This window comes from Saimiri boliviensis, chromosome 1 (genome assembly GCF_048565385.1).
Source record: "Saimiri boliviensis isolate mSaiBol1 chromosome 1, mSaiBol1.pri, whole genome shotgun sequence".
NCBI classification, from domain to species: Eukaryota; Metazoa; Chordata; class Mammalia; order Primates; family Cebidae; genus Saimiri; species Saimiri boliviensis.
Window position 1 is genome coordinate 175,420,311 of NC_133449.1, and position 23,534 is coordinate 175,443,844.

General features: G+C 38.2%; 1 protein-coding gene and 1 non-coding gene across 3 annotated transcripts in view; one reads left to right on the forward strand and one right to left on the reverse strand.

The window, feature by feature from the left end:
- PCBD2 (pterin-4 alpha-carbinolamine dehydratase 2) overlaps positions 1-23,534 on the reverse strand; it is a 55,332-nt gene that overhangs the window by 6,170 nt on the left and 25,628 nt on the right. The window contains exon 3 of one of the 2 annotated variants that reach the window (XM_074381425.1): positions 6,062-6,184. The exons of the other annotated variant lie outside the window; for it this stretch is intronic. Coding sequence (XP_074237526.1) covers positions 6,062-6,184 — 123 coding nt within the window. The remainder of the gene's footprint in view (positions 1-6,061; positions 6,185-23,534) is intronic. 2 annotated transcript variants of the gene reach the window in all.
- LOC120365407 (U4 spliceosomal RNA) lies at positions 17,338-17,478 on the forward strand. Its single transcript, XR_005580352.1, has one exon. It is a non-coding gene; the product is annotated as a U4 spliceosomal RNA (small nuclear RNA).

The window sequence follows — 23,534 nt, forward strand, 5'->3', positions numbered from 1 at the left end:
CCACAAATTAAAAACATCTATCAAAATACACATTCAACTTAAAGAACTACTCCAAGGAATTTAGATGAGTGGATAAGAGAGAAAAAAGGCAAACTTCAAACTGAAAGTTTGATTATCTGGAATACAATGAAGAAGATACAATGCCCAACACCTGACTTAGCAGATGCTGAAAAGCAACTGCTGCTTCTTTCAAAGATTTCCTTTTACAGCCTTAGCTACTTGCTTACCAGGATTCCAGCTGAAATCATAAGGCTCTGAGCTAACTACAAGTCAGGAAAGCTAGAAACAGCCAAAAGCTGAATAGACACCACTAACAACCCAGTAAGAGACCCAAGAGGACAGGACCCAGAAAATGGACAAAATGAAATAGAAATCAGTAAGAGTTTAGAAGAACTAGAAAAGAATAAATGTATAGGACAAAGGAGATCTAACATAGAGATCACTGTTGGCCAGGCACGGTGGCTCACGCCTGTAATCCCAGCACTTTGAGAGGCTGAGGCAGGCAGATCACCTGAGGTCAAGAGATCAAGACCCTCTTGGCCAACATGGTAAAACCCCGTCTCTAACAAAAACAGAAAAAGTAGCTGGGCATGGTGGCGCGCACCTGTAGTCCCAGTTACTTGGGAGGCTGAGGCAGGAGAATCACTAGAACCTAGGAGACAGAGGTTGCAGCAATCCCAGATCACACCACTGCACTCCAGCCTGGCAACAGAGTGAGATTCCATCTATTTAAAAAAAAAAAAAAAAAAAAAAAAAAAGATCATTGTTGCTACTTAACTGAACAAAAAAATGAAAAACGAAATCCAGAAACCCAAAAATTGGAGTGTAATTTAAGAAAAGTTTCTATGACACAGAATACTTGGGGATAAAAACTGAAAAAAAAAAGAAATTAAGTTTTCCAAAAATAAAGGGTTTAAATCTGTAAATTGTAATAATTCAGTCTCATATATATATAATATATATATTTTTATATATTTATATAATATATATATTTTTACATTATATATTTTTATATATTATATTATAAATATTATATAATATATATATTTATTATATTATAAATATAATTATATATTTATATATTTTTACATATATATACATATATCTTACATATATACATATATTTTCTCCTTTATCCTATACATTTATTCTTTTCTAGTTCTTCTAAACTCTTGTTGATTTCTATTTCATTTATATATATATTTATATATATATATATTCTAGCAGAGTTAAACTTGGAAGATTAAAAAATCCTTTTGGAATATAATCAAATAGATCAATTCATCTACAAGGATGAAAAGAATCTGGCTGGGCATGGTGGCTCATGCCTGTAAACCCAGCACTTTGGAAGGCAGAGGCGGGCGGATCACTTGAGGTCAGGATTTAAGACCAGCCTGGCCAATATGGTAAAACCCCATCTCTACTGAAAACACAAAAATTAGCCAGATGGTGGTGGTACACGCCTGGATTCCCAGCTACTTAGGAGGCTGAAGTAGGGGAACTGCTTGAACCTGGGAGGCAGAGGTTACAGTGAGCCAAGATTGCTCCACTGCACTCCAGCCTAGGCAACAGAGCAAAACCCTGTCTAAAAAAAAAAAAAAAAAAAAAATCTGCTGACTTCAGTCACAAATCAGCATTCAACGTTACAAGTCAGAGGAGCAATGCCTACAGAAACTTTAGAAAATGAAAGATGAAAACCAATAATTTTATACCCAGCTAAGCTCTAAGGATACATTTAAAACAACTGTGGGAATTACAGTTACATAATGGAATGCAAATGTTATAAACTATTAAAGGAGTTTAAAAGAGAAAGAACAACATGAGGAAGATACATAAAAAAACAAAATCTTTGAAAGCTGAAAGATCAAGTTAGAGACATAAGTATATTTAAATGTGTAAAACCTAAGTACTAAGACTGGGCACAGTGGTTCATGCCTGTAATCCCAGTGCTTTGGGAGTCCAAGGTGGAAGAATTGCTTAAGGCTAGAAGCTCAAGACCAGCTTGGGAAACATAATGAGACCCCATCTCTACAAAAAAAAATTTTTTAATTAGCCGGGCATGGTGGCATGCACCTGTAGTCCTAGCTACTTGGGAGGCCGAGGTGGCAGGATCCATTGAGCACAGGGATCTGAGGCTGCAGTGAGCTATGATCATACCCAGCTGCACACCAACCTGGGTGACAGAGCAAAACTGTGTATCTGATTAATTAATTAATTAAACATTAGCACTAGAACTGAAAAACAATATAAACTAAAATTAAATAGTGAATGAAAAGTAGGAAAAAACATTCTTTCAATATTGCTTTGTGAGGAGACCACAAATGCTATCTGAAGAAATAGAGGACTGTATTTTCTTTTTTTGTTGTTACTGAGATGGAGTCTCTCTCTGTTGCTCAGGCTAGAATGCAGTGGCACAATCTCAACTCACTGCAATCTCTACCTCCTAGGTTCAAGCAGTTCTCCTGCCTCAGCCTCCCAAATAGGATTATAGGCACATGCCATCACACCCAATTTTTTTTTTTTTTTTTTTTGTATTTTTAGTAAAGACAGGATTTCACCATGTTGGCCTAGCTGGTCTCAAAATCCTGACCACTTGCCCCAGCCTCCCAAAGAGCTGTGATTACAGGTGTGAGCCACAATGCCCAGCCAGAAATAAGAGGACTATATTTTCTGTGTAAAATTATAGGTATATAATTTTATAGGGTCTTATAGATACTATATATAGGTATAATAGTACACATATATGTATATAATATATATAGGTATATATAATTATATAGGTATATAATATATATAGGTGTACTATATACTATATTATCCATAAGATACTATCAAATTATATATCTACATATAGTTATAATAGTATCCACAAGAATCAAAATAAAAATATAAACATTCCCAATTAAGTAAAGAAAAACACAATTAAAATGAAACAAAGAAAACAGAGTCCATATCATAACTTAAAATAAGGAAGAAGTTGGGTGCTGTGGTTCACACCTGTAATCCCAGCACTTTGGGAGACCGAGGAAGGCAGATCACTTGAAGTCAGGAGTTCAAGACCAGCCTGACCAACATGGTGAAACCCTGCCTCTAAAAAATAAAATAAAAAATAAGGAAGAAAAAAGTATTTTTGTTCTGCCATGTTTTATAAGACTAAACCTATCTGTCCAATCAATAAATGTAAAGGACCTAAATCCAACCAATCAAAATAAAGAGAAAACTTTCACATTGGATCACAAAGCAAAATTCAATCATTAAAAATAAAAGCATATAGAAAAATGCAAAAAAAAAAACTTTTTAATAAATTATATTGGACAGGCTAATTAAGGGCAAAACATTTAAAAGCCCTGAAGAAGGGTAATTTGCATTTACAAATTTGCGTCCACCAATGAAGATTAAATAATTATGAATATACTACAAATAATAACATGGCATTTAATAAGGCAGAAGCTGTAGGAAATGTAAATAGAAACATTTATAGTTGGAGACTTCAATTCATTTTGTTTTGTTTTGATTTTTTAAAGAGACAGGGTCTTGCTCCGTCTCCCAGGCTGGAATGCAGTGGCACAAATATAGCTTACTGCAACCTTGAACTCCTGGGCTCAAGGGATCCATCCTATCTCAGCCTCCCAAGTAGCTAAGACTGCAGGCAAGCACCATTATGCCTAGCTAATTTTTTTTCTAATTTTTGTAGAAATGGGGTATTGTTATATTGCCCAGTCTGGTCTTGAACTCCTGGCCTCAAGCAATCTTCCCACCTCAGCCTCTAAACCTGTAAGTAAACCTGTAAGTGCCCGCCCATATTACAGGCGTGCGTGACTGCACTTAGCCTAACTTACATCCCTTAACTTATGACAGATTAAACAAACAAACCTAACTTTAAAGGTATAGCTAATTGCTATATTTTAAACTCTGAAAACTGAGAATAACACTTTTAAAGTGCTTATCAAATATTCACAGAAATTAAACATATACTAGTTCACAAAGAAAATCTCAATCAATTCCAAAAAGTAGAAATAGTACTGACACATTCTCTGGAATGCTGATAGATAGGAATAGATGCACCCTTCCTTAATATGATAGAATATATTCTCAGTCCAAAGGCAGCATCCCTTTTTCAGCATCATTCTTTATAGGGAAACATGAGAATTCCCACTAAAGTCAAGAATAAGACCAAGCCGGGTGGGGTGGCTCAAGCCTGTAATCCCAGCACTTTGGGAGGCTGAGGTGGGCGGATCACGAGGTCGAGAGATCGAGACCATCCTGGTCAACATGGTGAAACCCTGTCTCTACTAAAAATACAAAACATTAGCTGGGCATGGTGGTGCGTGCCTGTAATCCCAGCTACTCAGGAGGCTGAGGCAGGAGAATTGCTTGAACCCAGGAGGCGGAGGTTGCGGTGAGCCGAGATCGTGCCATTGCACTCCAGCCTGGGTAACAAGAGCGAAACTCCGTCTCAAAAAAAAAAAAAAAAAAAAGAGTAAGACCAAAAAGAGTCAACAGCCTTCTTTTACAACCAACCAATTAGAAAATATACCAAAGAAAAGAAAAAATTTTTAAATAGCACCGAAAAACAATCTAAAAGTAACTTGACAAGAAATTTATAAATTCTATTTGCAGAAAACTTTTAACTACTACTAAGAAATAGATAAATCTTACTACATTAAAATTTTTTGTGTTGCAGAAAAAAGATAGGCAAAAAAAAAATTTCCATATGGTAATAAAATCCAACATACAAAATCAAAAAACAAGCAACAAATTGTATTTGCAGCATATACTTCCTTAGCATATAAAAAGCTCCTACATATTAATAAGGAGACCAACCACCCAGCATTTTTTTTTTTTTTTCCTGAGACAGAGTCTCACTCTGTCGCCCAGGCTAGAGTGCAGTGGAACAATCTTGGCTAACTGCAACCTCCACCTCCCAGAAGCAATTCTTCTGCCTCAGCCTCCAGAGTAGCTGGGACTCTACAGGCATGTGCCACCATGCTCAGCTAATTTTTGTATTTCTAGTAGAGACAGGGTTTCACCATATTGGCCAGGCTGGTCTCGAACTCCTGACCTCGTGATCCACCCACCTCGACCTCCCAACATGCTGGGATTATAGGTGTGAGCCACCACACCCAGCCCCAGTATATTTTCAAATGGGCAAAGGTCATAATACAGATAAAAGAAAAGAAATTCAAATGGTTCTGAAACATACAAACTGCTCAATCTCAATCATGGTAAGCATAAATTTAAAACTAAGTTACACCATTAGTTTGACAAAAATCAAAAAATTTGCTAATATTCTGTTAGTGAAGATATAGAAGAAAAGGTATTCTCATATACTGCTGGTGAATATAAGTTGATATAATCATCATCAACTTATATTGATGATGGCAATCTGACAGTATCTGTCATAATTGAAAATGTCCGTGCCTTTAGACCAAACAATTATACTTCTAGGAATTTGTCCCGTAGACACACTCATAAATTACAACAAAGGTCACTGTGGTACTGCCTGTAATAGCTATAGACTTGAAAAAGCAAAATCTCTATCAATAGGGAACTGCTTGGAAAGATTATGGTACATTTATACACTGGAATACTATGCAGCCATTCAGCAGAACAAGGAAACCATTTATCTGCTGACATGGAAGTACCTCTAAGATACAGTACTAAATGGAAAAAAAGTACATAACAATAGTTCATGAATCACAAAAAGGAAAGAAAAGAAATTATATGCTTGTCATGCATTAATATCTCTAGAAAGATATACAAGAATGATGGGGGCAATGGTGAATGATGAGGAGAGTGGAGAGTGGGAACTGGATACTTGAGAATCATGAACAGGAAGACTTACTATATTATTTGGTACCTTTTGAATTTGTACCATGTGTATACCTGATCTATTTTTTAAAAATTTGTTTGGGGCCGGGCGCGGTGGCTCACGTCTATAATCCCAGGAGGCCAAGGCGGGTGGATCACGAGGTCAAGAGATCCAGACCATCCTGGTCAACAAGGTGAAACCCCGTCTCTACTAAAAATACAAAAATTAGCTGGGCATGGTGGTGCGTACCTGTAATTCCAGCGACTCGGGAGGCTGAGGCAGGAGAATTGCTTGAACCCAAGAGATGGAGGTTGCGGTGAGCCGAGATCGTGCCATTGCACTCCAGTCTGGGTAACAACAGCGAAACTCCATCTCAAAAAAGAAAAAAAAAAAAATTGCACGGGAAATAATGAACGAACCATGTAAATGAAGTTCCCACTGTAAAGGGAGCTGGGATCCTTTAATGTACATAACCTGGTTTGTATTAAAATATTTTGGCTCATGTTAACTTCTTAACATATGCCTACCTGTTTAGGTGGGTTTTTAGTGCCAATTTACAGCATAGTTTGTCTATGAGCCATGTTCTGTTGAGCCACGGCCATTTCAAACAAACATATGGCCAACAAATAACATATAATGGCTGATAATAGTTTCAGTCTTTTCTCCATTGCAAATTACAAACATTTTATGAACAAGTCAATGAATGTATGATGAAGTATGACTTTTTAAGTTACTCTGCCATTTTAAGGAATGTAAGCATTACAATCACAGTAAATTGGACCAATGAAGTTTGTCATTTGGAAATCTCCAAACCATCAGCAATTAAAGACTTTTCCATGAACCCCAAATCAAGTATTCTTTGGAAACTTTAATGTTTCTTAAAGTTCCTTTTGTTTCATTTTATTCCATGAAACTATGAAAGACTATCAGATTCACAAAACCAAGACAAAAATCCTGCATCGATCTGTGAAATGTTTAACAGCACCCTGAATTTAAAATGCACCTTCAGTCAAATAACATGTATGATTTATTAAAGTTCTAAGACTTCTAGCACATATTTACAATACAAATCTTTCATTACTCAGAGTAATTCTCTTTGATATACATTCTTGAAATCAGCTGCCTTTTATATTTTGATTATAGACTATTTTAATTATGCACTAAAAAAGAACATATCTCCTACTAAGAAAATGAGCACCAGCTACTCCAAAGTAATTTCCCCAGTACAATCTCCATTAAGCCTCTAAATACTTCCTTTACTAATTCAATGAATTAGACCTCTATTGTTTATGAATCGTCATTATGTTTGTAGGTCTATAACCCTTCTTTTATAAAACACAATTGCTATGGAAGGAAATGATATTTATGTCTGATTAGAAATGAAAACACTATTATATAAATCAGTTTGGGCATTTCTTCACGTCTTGAAACATGATCAGCAATTTACTCTAATTGGTGATCAAGGAAACTATCTTGTGATCAATTAAAGTAATTACCAGATTCCGGCAACACAACCTACCTTAATTTCAGCTAGAGTCTGCACTTCTTCAACTTTAATTAAAAATAATGAAAATTATTAAGCAAAATGCAAGGCAAGATCATTGCCAAGCACGCACATGTCACAGGACAGGACCTTCCCCTGGTGCTGGTGACTTATCAATCACATAAACACTGTCTAGTGCACCAAGGAAAGGCGTTCTTTGCCACAGAACATGATACATGTCTCACCAAGACTTTCACGTGGAAAACACTTGTTCACTGTTCTAGCCACCACAAAGGAAATGTCAGATTTTAATTTGTAGGCAACACAAGAATATTCTCAACTAAATTGTGAGGAACAGATCCAATCGAAGATGTTTTTTTCCTCTGGACAGTCAGACATATTTTCAGCACACTGGTCAATTGGGTTCAATTCCTAGCTCTGCTATTCACTAGCTATGTGACCTCAGAAAAGTTACTTAACTTTTGAAATAAGCTTCAGTTTCCCCATACGTAAAAGTAGCTAATTCATGCAATATATTTTACAGTATGCCTGGCACTCTATTAAGCACTTGGTTAATGCTAGTGATTATTATCATCATCAACAACACTTTGATATTATAGTGTCTGTGGGCTGGAAAGGAAGAATTCCTTTCCAAACCTAGCAGAAGACCAATTTGAAGGCCAAAGAAATTCACCTTTACAAGTCTCAGAAAACCAGAAACATCTTTAGCACTGTTTCTCTGAGTGGGTGTCGGCATGGGAAGATTTCCTTGTGGAACTGGCAATCTGTCAGCGAGCATCTCAGCCAAACAGGTGACTCATGTCTCCCTGAGGAAGTAGGGCTAAAGGCCTTTTGAGGACCATTCCCTCTGCAGTCCCTTGTGTGTCTGGGGGCAGACACAACTCCCACCAATCCTGAGCCACTAGTCTACCTGCCATCTAGTTGATCCGCCACAGAGCTCAACATTTCCAGTAACTCAGGCCAAGAATATCCAACTATGAAATTAAAACTGGCTTCTCCAGGCACTGAAGACAATGTCCATAAGCTACTGAAAAAGCCGCCTGTTCTACCAGGCCCCAGACGAAGTGAGTTCCCCTTAGCTCGTGGTATTAAGTACATTTTTTAAATGTCACTGAACAGGTCACCACCTGTGAGATAGCATACTCACTTCTACACATTGCTTTCAAAAGCTGTGTTCATACTGTAGCATTTTGGAGCTTTTTTAAAAAAGTTTTAAGTCACCATTCTTGGCAATTACCGTAATATCCTACACAGCCAACTGGAAAAATAAGGCAGCAAAACAATTTTCTTTTGCAGAATTAGAACTTATCAATACATTAATAAATTTCTACTGAATTCCCAGGCTAGGAAAACTCCTCTTGGATAGGAGTATGCTAATATAAATCCACTCTTCTCCATGCGGCAGGGTTTCCATCCACAAAAACACCTCTACACACGAGTTTATCAAAGGGCCCTTCATTTCTGTGCCACTTTTAGTGAAAGTTCTCTAACTAGATAGAGTTCACAGAGCTAATGTATGCCAAAAACACATTCTGGCCAAGGTGATCACTAGCTAAGAGTATCTAAGATGCTCCTCATTTCCAGATTCCTCTGCACCTATGTTTAAATTCATTTCCCTATATCTTCATTAGCTGCCACTGGGCAGACCAATTGCCCGGTCTGATTAGTTCTTTCTTCAATTTCTTGCAATCTTTCAGTTTTGCTGTCTCAGAATCAGCACATTTCACCAGCTTTTTACCCATTCTTTTCTCCTAAAGCACACTGAAGCACTGGTTTTAAAACAGAAGCCCCTTACCAGAGTTCCCTAGTGTCAAAATAACTTGTGAGTCACTGGGGCTGTTCATTATTGCCAATCAGCTGCCTCAGGAAAGTCCTGTTGGAGGTTTTCTTCCCTAATCTACTGATAATCCTTATTTGTTGGCTTTCACAGTCTTAGGAGGTGACAGGTATTGCAAAGACTACCAAAGTTTAGTTTTGTTTCAGCAATCCTTTTAAAAACTGAATTTAAGCTCCTCGGTAATGTCATCATTATAAAAATTCAACTTCATATTAAAAAACGACCATAGGCTTCAATTTTGTGCTTCCAAACCACTAAGAGACATAAAGTACCTGGCCAAATACATTTTTAAAAACTAAGGCCAGGTGTGGTGGCTCATGCCTGTAATCTCCGCACTCTGGGAGGCAGAGGTGGGCAGGTCACTTGAGGTCAGGGGTTCGAGACCAGTCTGACCAACATGGAGAAACCCCATCTCTACTAAAAATACAGAATTAGCCAGGCACGGTGGCACATACCTGTAATCCCAGCTACTCAGAAGGCTGAGGCAGGATAATCACTTGAATCCAGGAGGCAGAGGTTGCAGTGAGCCGAGATCGCACCACTGCACTCTAGCCTGGGTAACAAAAGCGAAACTCCATCTCAAAAAAAAAAAAAAAAAAAAAAAAAAAAAAAAAAAAAATTGAATGATATACAAAATGATAGTCTACTCCCTAACTTTTCTTCTTTATAATCAACTGGCTCCTATAAAGAGATATAACTACTATTAACACTACGTAATTCCAGATTACATATGACATGAAACTGTCTTGCCCTAGTACTGTAATAAAAAGAACCACTATGGATCTACTTTTAAAGAGAGAGAGAGAAAAGGCAAAAGGGCTTCTGCTGAAACTGGGATGTATTAAACTAAAAGTCAAGATCCTACAACAGTAACCAAAAGGGTGGAGGAAGAGAACAACCGCTCTGGGCAGAAAGAATGCCCACTCCCTCATCATCTGTGGGGCAGCTGCAGCGACTCAAAAAAAAACAAAGCAACATCTAAGTTTGGCTTAATGGTACAGTAAATACCTTTTCTTTCCTTTTTTTTTTTTTTTTTTTTTTTTTTGGAAACAGAGTCTCGTTCTGTTGCCCAGGATAGAGTGCAGTGGCACAATCTCGGCTCGCTGCAACCTCTGCCTCCTGGGTTCAAGTGATTCTCCTGCCTCAGCCTCCCCAGCAGCTGGGATTACAGGCACCCACCACCATGCCCAGCTAATTTTTTGTATTTTAGTAGAGACAGGGTTTCACTGCGTGATCCGCCCACCTGAGCCTCCCAAAGTGCTGGGATTACAGGCATGAGCCACTGCGCCTGGCCAGTAAATACATTTCCTATAAGCAGTATACATTTTGTAAAACAGAGTATCATCCCATTTCACATCACAAAATATCTGATAGTCTAAAGCAGTTGCACATTAATGAAAATCATGTTTATCCGTTTTTTTTTATTTTTATTTTTTTTGATATAGTGTCTCACTCAGTAGCCCAGGCTGGAGTGCAGTGGCGCAATCTCGGCTCACTGCAACCTCCGCCTCCTGGGTCCCAGTTCAAACAATTCTCTTACCTCAGCCTCCCAAGTAGCTGGGATTACAGGCATGAGCCACCATGCCCAGCTAATTTTGGCATTTTTTAGTAGAGATGGGGTTTCACCATGTTGGCCAGTCTGGTCTTCGTGATCTGCCCTGCCTCAGCCTCCCAAAGTGCTGGGATTACAGGCGTGAGCCACCACGCCCAGTCATGTTTATTATTTCTTTTGCTTATTTTAAAACTGGGAAGCAATTCCCCTTCTAGGAGTTTTCAAAGCACAGTTTCTGCAACATTTGCTAATATTTTCTTCAAAAATAGTACATCATCCAAATACTGGCGCCTGACTGGACATCCTAGTAACTCCACAGAGGACCCGTAGTGATAGATGGCAGCAATGTGTCCCTGGAAGAAGCCGTGTTTCTTCTTGCCTGCCAGAGCCATGTTTCAGAGAACTATGTCAAGTAAGAAGCGCAGCAAAGAGACCATCTCATAAGTTGTCTGTATTTGTTTGTTTCAAAAGGTACACACAGGTTGCAAACTTGGAATAGTCCCTGAACCTGTCAGAATCTTCAGATATCAAACTGAAGAAAACCACAAATGTAGTCAGGATTTATCCTCAACCTGTTATTTTTCTCTCCTTAAGCCTACCCAACCTATAAGGTTCTCTAAGTAGCCAACCTATAAGAGTAGGCTTAAGAAGAGAAATATTCCTACCCTTACAGACAGAAAGTAGGGATTTTTTGTTTTTGTGTTTTAAACAATCTTATTTAAGTATATTGTTTATTTAATAGTAATTTTAATTATTTATTAAAGAAAATCTCAGAGCTTATAGCCACATAGAAAGTAAAGTAAGCTTAACACTTACCCTATTTTCGGTATTAAAGACAAAGTCTGGTGGGTGGTATCATCACATCCTGAAAACTTCTAATCCTAGCTATGTTTCATTTCATGGCCTTCAGCAAATCCTAAACCTCTCTTGCCTCTACTAGTCTGTAAATCTGAGGCTCTACTCCTTCTGAACATGTCTATGGGGTGTGAGGAGGTCTCACAAAAATGCACAGAGTGCTTTGCACAGAGAATGTGCTTCTTTGGGCACTGAAGAGGTTCCAATTTGCTTGTATCATACATAAAGTAATTTTACGCCACTTCTTTAAAATCTAGATAATTTGTTCTGTGTGGCTAAACTTAGTTGCATCTTGAATAGAAATGAAAAATTTTAAGTCTCTGTGTCAAAAATTCACAAATTATGCCAGAAACTCAGAAAACACCAGTGAAGAGAGGAAACACGTAAAAGAATACATTCTTACGTCAATTTTTTCAGCATTTCTATATAAATTACCTTAATTTCAGCTGTTGATCTAGGAAGTTTCTGGAGGGGTTGGCTTTTTTAATATATGTAATTCACAACACCTGAAAGAAAGAAAAATGGCTTGTTTTCCTGGGCATATATAAACAAGACCATTTGTTTTCTCCTCCTCAGAGCAGGCTCCCATTCTGTTCCACCACAGAGCAATCACCTTCTCTGTGCAGGTAGGGCTGACAGGCAGGCAGCACACAGCAAAGCTCCATCTTTGCAAAGACTGCACAGCTCATTTGCAATCCCATCAGAGGAAAGTCATGCAATGGGCTCTAAAGCATCAGGACAAAAAAAAAAGCACACTGCTGGAGCGGGAGTGTGCTGCCATTTGATGCAACTGCTACAGGGAAATTCCTCCCTTTTGTTTTTAAAAGTTTACCATTTCATACCTTATGCAAATCATACTTTATATATTAAGCAATAATATTTGAGACATACTCAAGTCAAATTAAAGGCTTCAATAGCCTTGCCAAAAGCACTGTGATTTTCCTATAAAAAATTATTCCAATTTGTTGATCTTACATAGGATGAAACATACTGTAACAATCTTCATAATTTATGTCCTGTTGGGACACAATGATTTAAAGTAACATAATACAGAGCTGCATCACAGCTAATCTAAACCACCTGACCAGATAAACACCAGCTTCCCTTCTCTCTTCAGCAAGGGCATTTCTGTTTATTGTCATATCATTTCCTCATTCTAGGAACATGCAGAATAAATGCAGCCAACCTACATTTCAGTGGGAGGCTGAGCCGGTCTTTCCCATGTCAGGAGGTTTGTGAGCACACAGGTACCAGTACAATGTCAAGGGTTTATAAGATAGAAAACAATACAAGAATTCCACCCTCGAAATCATTTACAGCGAAGCAAATATGGATTCAGCCAGTACAATCTGGACCAGGTGTGGTGTTATAAACCACAGTCTTTTGGTTGTTGTTTTTAGGGGGTTTTTTTAATGTCACTGAAGAGGTAATTCTTTAAAACAAATTACAGGGCTTACTATGAGCCAAATTTTTATAACTGCTTCAATCATGCCTCATGCCATGCTCACAGGCATTCATGATCTGATTAACCAAACTGAAATGCCTATATTAACTAATGCCTCTTAGGAGTGAGGAAACTCGGTAGAAGAAAAAGACAAAGAGCACAACATGGCATTTCTGGTGTACAACTGCATAGTCAGATTTCAAATTGCACGGTTTCTCCAAGGTCCAAATCCCTTCACCCTCCTCACATATGCAAAACCTTATTAGGCACAGGGAGGTTTTTAGGGGAACTTAAGGGAAGGGTTTAAAGTTTCAATTGTGAAAGAAAAAGTGCAGGAACACATGTGCATTCGGCAGATAACAATTCACTGAAAATATTTTAAATCAAAACAAAACGCCTGTCTGACCAAATTTTTATAAACTTGGTTGGGGAAGAGGAAAACAATTTTTTAAGGGTGGTTTCAAATATTGCTTTCTGCTGTTGCTGAGACTTTTCAAAGCTTTTCATGCTCCATTGGAAACGGCTTTGCTTCACAAACTGTTCTGGTAGGTCCTGCCAAAGAAATGGTCTGATACACTTTGTTACAAGTTTATCAATTTGCTTACCCAGGCAAATATACATAATTATCTTTGCCCATAATGGCCAGTGTAAAATAGGATCCCTCCACTGAAAGCAATGAGATTACTACAACACAAGTGGATGAGAAACGACTAGTGGGCCAGGCGTTTGCTCCCCAGCCCCAGCTCCACTGCAGTCCACACTGCATTCCTACTGGTCCCAGAAGGCACAGAACCTATGACAACTTGACCAACACCATTTTTCAGTCTCTCGTGGGTCTCTGTACAGGAATGGAGACAGCAAGTAGTGACATTTCTGTCACAACTGGAGCCTTCTGATTCAGGAAATTAAAGGGAAAATATAAAAGGATCCTTTCCAGGCAATAGACATTCAGTAACTTGGGTCTGAACTTGACACCATGAGCATTTGTAAAAGTTTAAGGTAGTAGATTACAAATCTGCAGTACTGGTGGCATTCTGAGTTAGTGCTATCAACAGTGACTCTTCCTTAAAAGTGATTCTTTTTTGTCCTAAAGCTCTCGTAACCTAGACTGAGGCCACACTTGCTAATTCATGTTTCCATGATCTTTGCACCTTATGTATACCATCCCCAGTTTCCTTTTTTGTTTTTTTTTTTCTTTTTTCTTTCTTTATTTTCTTTTCCATCCCCAGTTTTCAAAACCACTTCAAAATAGGCTTCAGACACTGCTCCAAAGTCACAAAGGCTTAGGTTGCCATGGGTTACTATGGCCTCGTGCATGGTGACAAAGGGCCGGTCCCTCGGCTGTAATGTGAATGCCATCAAGCCCAGACCTTCTCACAATCCTGGCTTTTCATTTTTATTAATCTGTGTACCAGAAGTTATCCCAGCAATTCCATTTCTGGATTTATACCGTATGGAAACTCTTACACTTATGCAGAAGGAGACACAGGATGCTTGTTATAGAACTGACAGTAATAAAAACCAACAGAGAGACTCTAAAGATCCATCAGTAAGGAAACTGATAAATTATAGTTCATTTATTTATTTATTTGATTTGCAAAGGAATAGGACATTTTAAAAATACATTTACTGTATCAGAAACAGTGCAATATGATGGAAACAGCACCAGACCAGGAATCCAAAACCTGGGCTCTCTCTCAACCCAGACCTTTAGCAAGCTATCTGACTTGGCTATGCAGCGTTTCCCAGCTAAGTAAGATGAGATGACATGAACCAATCACACAGCACAGTGCCCTTACATATGCAGTAATGTTCAATTTTTTAATAACAATATTATCATCCTAGTATACAAAAGGAACAGGATATCTCTGATTACTTTCTATTTCAGTATTAATCATAAATTTTTATTATCATCATTTACATGGCAACACCTGAGTAGCTTCTTTTCTGATCAAGTAGCACCTTCTGAACCTAACTTGATTCTTGCTGACCATGGATCCGAGTGTATCTCAGCGCCATTATTCTGACTACTGATTCTCATTGTTCAGTTCTAGGGACGAACAAGAGGAGGGGAAAATATAAGCATTTGAAAAATAACTGCTCTGGACCAGGCACTCGCTCAACCCTGGGAACAGGTTTATCATTCCTATTTTACAGAGGAGACAACTGAGGCTCTGAGAGGTTCAATGACTTGCCCAGAGTCATGCATCTCATAAAAAGTGAGGTTGGGATGCAAATTCAAGTCCTGGATGTCCAGTTCCACAGCCTCCTTGTGTGCATATTTAGGTCAAGTCCCTGATGTCAGATTATACTTTTTCCACTTTTTTTCTTTCACTTAAAAGTAAATTTTAGCAAAAATAAGTTTCCTATAATCTTTATTTTTTTAATTTAATTATAAGAGATAAAGTACAACAGGTTTCAGAAAAAGAAAAAATTATTAGTTTTTTCCCTGTGCCATTTTTTCCAAAATTGTTATAACATTCATTTAATTGTGGATCCTGAACCACTGTATAACATTAAAACATCCTACTCATTCTCCATGTGGCACTATGGTTTTCTTTACCTATTTTTAGAAGCTTCACAGTCTCACATAGAGCGAGTAACTGTCTCTTTTAGAAACCGCTTTATGGTTTCATGTAGAAGAGAGACATATATGCCAAATATATCTTTTAAAGCCAGGCCTTCTGAATATAAAGATTCTTTAAACACTCTACTAACATACATTGCAGAGTTTCCGGGGCAAAATTAAAAGAGCAATTCTATACTTGGGGATTTATGAAATAAATGAGGATTTTTTTGTTTTATTTTGTTTTGTTTTTACAAGATCTGATGGTTTTATAATAAATGAGGTTTTTAAAGTTTCTTTCTTCAACTCCCAGTGGAAACATTAGATAATATGATAAAGTCCTCTTTAGTTGAGCACCTATTAAAGCAACCAATTAATTCAGGTATTCAGTCTAGTGAGCCAAAACAATGACAATTAAACCTGTCAGAACACACAATCTACCTACCAAAACTGAAATGGCAAGAACCTCATCATCAAGCCCTCCAAGCTGCAGGCAGTGTGTGCTGTGAAAAGATCCTCAAAGCAGACTTCTCAGGAACCAAGTTGTTTTTTTGTTTTTGTTTTCGTTTTTTGTTTTTTTTTGAGACACAGCTATTGCTGAGGCTGGATCTATTGCAATGCATGATCTTGGCTCACTGCAACCTCTGACTCCCTAGTTCAAGCAATTCTCCTGCCTCAGCCTCCCGAGTAGCTGGGATTACAGGCATGTGCCACCACACCCAGGTAATTGTTGTATTTAGTAAAGAAAGGGTTTCACCATGTTGGCCAGGATGGTCTCAATCTCCTGACCTCATGATCCACTCACCCTGGCCTCCTAAAGTGCTGGGGTTACAGGCATGAGCCACCACGTCCAGCCAGGAACCAAGTTCTTATGCTCAAAATACTTCTTCTCACCACAAAGTCTTTGTGGACATGCTACTCAACCTCCACACTCAGCCCCTGCACTTGTCCAGAAGAGGGCCACTCACCGAGGGGTTGTGAGGAGGCTGGGAAGTCAAGATGCAAAAGAGCTTCATACATTTCTGTCTTTAGTGCCTAGAGAGCAGAGTACTGCTCTGAAATAACTCCTATCTTATGATTTCCAAATTATGGCATTTAAAGAGTTTCATAATGAGGTCAAATTCTCCACTACCCTCTGGGTCTGCCTAATCTTACCTCAAGCACCCAGTGCAAACTTGGGAGCCATTCCTACCCTGGTGTTCTGAGATACATTCTTCATTGAACCCTTAGGAAATATGACAAGCTGCACATCCAGGGTTATTAAAAAAAGCAAAAAAATACGCTGCACCATGACTATGGGGTATGGGCACAAGGTCAGAAATAAACTGGAGTGGTTCTACAAGAAATGTACAACCCAGAGAACCAGGCCTCATGAGACCAACAGAGTTGGCGCTGGCAGGGATGGCAGCAGTTACTAAATCTCGGAGGCTTGGAAAATCATGCCTTACAATTGTTAGAGTTTGAATTCATTTTATTTATAAGAGTGGTGCTCCGCTTTAACTTTAAATCTTTCTGGGCCATGCAGAATGTGATAGAAAATTACTCAAACAGTCCTGTGGCGTCAAAGTCCACAGATAGAGAAGGGAAGATATGCCTGAGTCCACGTCTAGCTCTCTCACCCGGGAGAGCTCCCTCTCAGCCTCAGCTTCCCCACAATGGGAAGAAGCGGGTGGACCCATGATAGGTGGAGTTCTTCCCACTGTGTGACCTGATGGCCAACATAAGGAGAAATGTGCCATGTTCCGGGTGATTAAAGCAAATTTTTTCAGCTTTGCACAGTGGCGGTATTGTAGCCAATGAGGTTTATCTGAGGTGCTATTATTGCTAATTGAAAACTTTTCCCAATATCCTGCCATGACAACTTGAAATATACTCAGCATTGGCAATTTTTGACAGTCTCTACAGAGACTGATTAAAAAAATTAAAAAATTCGTATTACAGAGTGGGGGTCTCCTTAAGCCAGCAATCATATTGTTAAGGAAGAGAGGGCTAGTTTTTCATGGTAGTTGGGAAAGAATCTAGAGTGCTCTCTCTGGCATAAAGGACCTATTTGGGACCTCAGAAGTGTTTTTACAAGCTCCAGTAAAACTTTAACGTAGTTAAGGGTCCAATCTATCTTTCAGTTTCATATACTGTGAGGCAGACCCCAAGGCACAGATGTCTGTCTCAGTCTTTCCAGAAAGAGCATTTTTGAACCTTCTTGGCTGTTTCATGTGAAGCTGCTGTTTACTGCAGGCACAAGGCTGTCCCTTCCTTAGATGCATTTAAAGTTTTAAGCCTGGAGGTTATCTGTACATGGTAGATGCTACACAGGATTTTAGGAGCCTCTGGTTTTTTGCACAGACAGGGGCCCTATGCACCATTCTTTCTCTTGACTGCCTCAGATTTCCCTAAAAACACCCTCTGAAAGTGAAGATTCCTCCAATGGCCCAGCAGATGTCCCATATGCATTACATGAGCTTAAAAAGTTATAAATACCAACTTCTAAAAACGAGAATCTCAAAAAAAAATCAACAAAACATCAAAACCTGAAAATAAAAAATGACTACATTAACAGGAGCTTATAATAAGATACAAATTCTGCCTGGCCACCTTCTGTCTGTGTGCCACTTTTTAAGAAGACAGGACGGTACTGAATGATGACAGGTAAAAGAAACTTAGGAATGCCTGTTTTTAGAAGGTTACTTGGGGTTTTCTTTTAAAATGCAATACTATTCAGTATTTCCTTTAAATATATTTCCTTTAAATACTAAATATAGTCAGGTATCTTCCAAATATGATTTTTAAAAGAGTAAAAAACACAATTATAATAGATTCAAGAAAACAGATTTATGCCTGCTCACAAATCTGACAATAGGAAGGTAATATTAATACAGCCAGTACTTACATTATCCCATTTAAGTAGTCTTTGGATTTTAAATGTGCAGCTAGGCCCTGCTTTATTAAAAAGCTTAAAAAATTATAGCTAAAAAGGTTTTTGGGTATAACACCTTTCTTTTGCCCCTTGTAACTTTATGAGTTAGTAATAAATGAGTGCAGTTACGTCAAAACAAATGGGAAATGGTTTGAGTTTTAATGCAATATTTTAAAACCTGGTAAAAATTCCTTTAACAGTATTCTAAATACATGTTTTTGAAAAGTAATTAAAATTTCTAAACCTCTCAGACAGCATTCAAGCATTCCTAACCTCACAGCCTCCTAACTCCATCCCCTGGCACCAGCTTCCCAGCCTCCACTCTCACACACAATTAAGTCAAAGGTTAATTTCCATTCTAAGTCAAACTCTAATCCAAACTCTAATCCTGTGCTCCCAAAGTACCCCACCCAACACATAAGGCTCCCAAGCACACAGACTCTTCTCCAGAATAGGAAGGTCACAAAAGGGTGAGAAGACACCCTCGGCAAATAGTGAACATCAGCTATAAAACTCACAAGTTCCACTGTTACCCAAATCACTTTATAGACAAAAAATGGTCATTCAGAAAAAAGGTTCCTTCAGTGTCTCTCTGCAGCCATTCCTTAGTGAGAAAATGACTTCTAAAAGGAAGGCAAAGAAGCATGAGAGGCAAGTCTACTGAAGCAGGACTGGTTTCACTTCTGGCATCAAAGTTGATGGCAACAGTGGCGGATCTGGAGACATGCCTTATGATAATTACTGAAAGGCAGCGACATTGTAGGCATGGAGGCTACAGGCACTGCAGACCAAGAAGCAGAGCTTCAAACCCCGCATTCACAAGGCTAAAACGCTTCCTCGTGTGAGAAACAGAATCACCGCTAAAAATTTTTGGAAATAATAGTTGAGTCTTGGCTCCCAACTGGATAATTTTATTCTGCATCAAAAGCAATTCCATTCAAACTCCCAAAGTCTTCAAGCAGCTTCAAACTAATTTCGAGACACAGTTTCCTTCCAAACCCAATGAAATGAAAGGCAGAAACCAACAAAAGAAAAAACATTAAGTAACATGTATAAGATGGTTTGCCACTTTATGAAAAACAAATGAAGAATTACACTCGCACCACACTGATAAAATGAGAGTCTGCCAGTGGTTCTCAGGGCAGATGTAACATTTTAACAAATGTGATTGTTTGTGAACAAAATAATTCTGATCAAAAACTTAATTGCAGCCAAAGTGGGCCCTGGGCTGTGTCACCATAATCCATTCTGACAGGAAGCAGTGAGTGGAGATTCCTACTGTGAACGAAGCACATGTGAAAGGTCAGCTTTGGCCTGGAACTTCAAAACCGTTAACGTGTAAAACAGTGTGCATTAGAGCCCGGAACAGCTAACTGCTGGATTAGCGGATGTCCGCTGTGTGAGTCTGATGTGCTTTTGGCAGGTAATGGTTAATTGGTAAATAGGCAATGTATTGTAACTTTCTTCTTTGCCTCTTCCCAACATTTACCAGCAGAACCTATTCTTAATTATAGTCCTAAAACACTGCAATATTAGATTTATAACCTAGTCTCAGAACACCAAAGTTACTGATTTCTCAAATAAAATTCAAATTTAATTTAGCAAAGGAAAAGTTGCATGCATTTTTTAAAAATGTATCTGTGGATAGAAGGAATTAAAAAAAATTTTCATGTAAAATGGACATATGTGTTTATCCAATACTAACTGTATTATCATAATAGCCAAATTTTGCTAAATAAGGATTTCATTAGAAGAAATAAACGCTTTACTGATATAATCTGAAATCTGAGAAAACAAATACACAACACTATTTTACAAAGCTTAAAACAAAATTCTAAATAAAAATAAAGTTAATACCACAGTTTTCATTTTTCAACATGGAATGTTAATTAAGAAAGAACCAAGCTAAACATTGTCTTTTAAGTCAATGCAACAAAAGTACTTTATACCTATGTAGTGCTATAAAATTGGCTCATTTGGTTTTAAATTATAGCCATTTTTCCTACACCTAAGGTAACAGGGCATTAAGGAGTGACAAAAGCTGGCACTGTGTACTTCAGTGATCATTTTAGGATTTAATTCATCTCTAAGTTGAAGAGAGAAATAATGCTTCTCCCTGAAAATAAACAGGTCTTCTAGTCTCAAAATCAGCCTTTTCAGGTTCTGTCTTTGGCCGTTGGACAGATGCAGCTCCTGGGCCCTTTTAGGCTAAATTTGGGGATCTTAAAGGTAGCTCCATGGCAAGGCAGCCTTATTACCATCAACTTCATGAATCCTGTCCCCTTCAGAACATCAACTGATACCTTTAAAAACAAAATCATACTGCAATGGATGACTGAAGAGAAAAAGGATCAGGGTCAGCAAAATGAATTATCAATTTCATTTCCGCTTTCCACACAGGATCTGAAACCTTAAACATGTTTGGAAATCCCAGAATCTTCCCAACAGTCTGCTCCTGAAAGCATGTGATATACACAGTTACCAATCTGCTGCTCTGTACCGAGCACTGTCCTGGGCTCTGGCCCTGGTCATAGTTCCTGTCCCTCAAGGAGCATCCAGTGCCGGCTGGGGAGGACAGAAAGATCAATTATGGAGAGCTGTTAAGGAATAAAGGAGCAGAGGGAAAGCAATCCAGAAACCTGTGCGAGAGGCCAGGGCGGAGCACAGCCATCTCATTCTCACCCTTCCTCTCCATGGATGTCCCAGGGGAACCTTCACAGCAAGCCAGAGTCACAACCAGGGCACCCAAGTCACCCACAGAACTCAACTCATCCTAGTACACAAAGAAGACATCAAAATTCACTAAGAAATATTTTACAAGGTTCCAAATCAGTTATTAATGGTATTTTCTCATTTTGTTAAGTGACTAATCACACTTGGTAACAAACTAAATTATAATTTTAGCTTCATTTCTAATCACCTTTTTTCTATCACCACAACATATTCAGCATAATAATTCTTGGTTGCTGTTCCACCTCCTTAGTGTGACCCAGGCCAAAGAAGCTTATAACCTCCCTCGAGAAAGATCAACAGAGCAGAAAGAACCTCCACACTGAGTTCCAGCTTAGAGCGGGCATTTCCACTCTGGGCTATGCACGCTGCCCTTGCCTCAGTGCCAACACTTAACATGACAACTGTCTCATTCAGAGGCAGGATGACTGCCAAGCCAATCGCAACTGCTAATGAGGAAACAGACTTTGCTTGTTTCTTCACTGGTTCATATTTATTAACATGCTTTAAAACACAAAATTTCCAGAAAGTTGAACTTATGTTTTAATTCCATTCTGGACTGCTAGCTAAATTTTACAAATACAGAGAAATACGTTACCAGTTTTGTTTTAAGGACCCATGTCAAATGAGAGGACACCAAAGAAATTCATCATTCAATTCTTATTTGCAGGAGCAGATGCTCTGTAACTTGTAAATTATTTTGATTTACAGTGAATCATTATTGTATTCATAAATGCTGGAAAGTTGGTGAACAACATGATATAATGACACCCCAAAATAATTTTATAACTGCAGGTGTGCAGATCGTAACATGTGGGAGATGATTCAAAGGATAATGGGGAATAAAGGCGTTTAGGAAGGTCACATAAAGGAGGGAAAGGGATGAGGGCATGTACCCCAATTTTCTGAGATGTCTTCAAACCCACACCCCTCGTGGTTAGGCATATGCAATGGCACAGTCAGGCAGGGGCAACAGAGTCAACAGTTACATTTAAACAAGCAAAAGCAAAATGCTTCATAATTTACAACAACCCAATCAGATTGTTCATTCTTTTGAGGTTAAATGCTACTGACATAAGCTACACCTGAATCCAATCAGTGCAGAAACGTTGAGAAGATTCACACGAAAGGACTAAATTTGTCACAAATGGGTTGGTTTCCGATCTTAATGTAGCCAAGTTGCTTTACTCTGACCTCCATTGAACAAATCAACTTAATGGGCACTAGGAGTGCTATAAAACTTAACAATGGAGTGATTTTTAACTTTTAAAATATAGTTATGAAGCAAAATGTTGGATAGCTTCTACAATACTGGAAATCAAATTAAATCTAGATGTTTTTTAACAGTCTTGACAGATATAATCCTAGTTACCATGTAAATTTATGGTAAGCTGCTGTGATATTAGCCACAGGTGCTACTTTTAATATATGAGCCGCATCTGGCTGGGAATAGAATTTCTCAGAGGACTGAAAATGACCTCACTATCAGACAATGGAAGGGAAAAAAACAAGACCACTGTGGCATATAAAAAGCTGAAGATGTGGTCCACAACTAAATATTTCACATAAAATTCATTTTAACTCTGCAGTTGTAGGTTAAAGGATATTATGCTTTCAATATTTAAGAGGCGTAGATATATTTCAACCAAATAGCCGAAAGATTAAGAATGTAAGACAGTTATGAATACCCTGGCTACAAATATAATACTAGTTTTCCAACCTTTGATCAATGTCAAAAAAAAATGATGCACTAAGACTTGAAAAGAGAATTATTTCATGGTTCCCAAGCACACGACCTGATTAGATACCACTGAGCATACCAAACCATGATGTAACAATTACTGATCTCTAAGCAGCAGCCACTCTCCAACGCCTACCCAGCATCACTGGTTGTGTTGTAAAAGTGCTTTGAAGTCATTCACCACGCCCAAGAAAACATTTTCACCATGTGAAATTTTTTTAAAAAATCATTACGAGTAATTAATTACTATTCTGAGTTTCAGAACTGGCAACGTCACTCAGAGACAAATACAAAGGGAAAATACATGTCTCTCACTTATCCAATTAAAAAATAAAAACATAAATACGTCCAAAACATGGAACTGTTTGCTTTCAAGAAACCCTTCCTGAACCACTCGAAAGCCATCATTTGCCAGAGAACTAGCAAGTGTGGAAATGTGGCAGAGGATTTACAAAGATTTAATTTCCTATGAAATAACTCTTCCTGAATTAAACAAGCCTTTTTTATCTGAAAAAACTCTCTAAAAGAGAAACATTTCTGTGAAAATATATCCTATAACTTTGCACTAAGCTGTGAGAA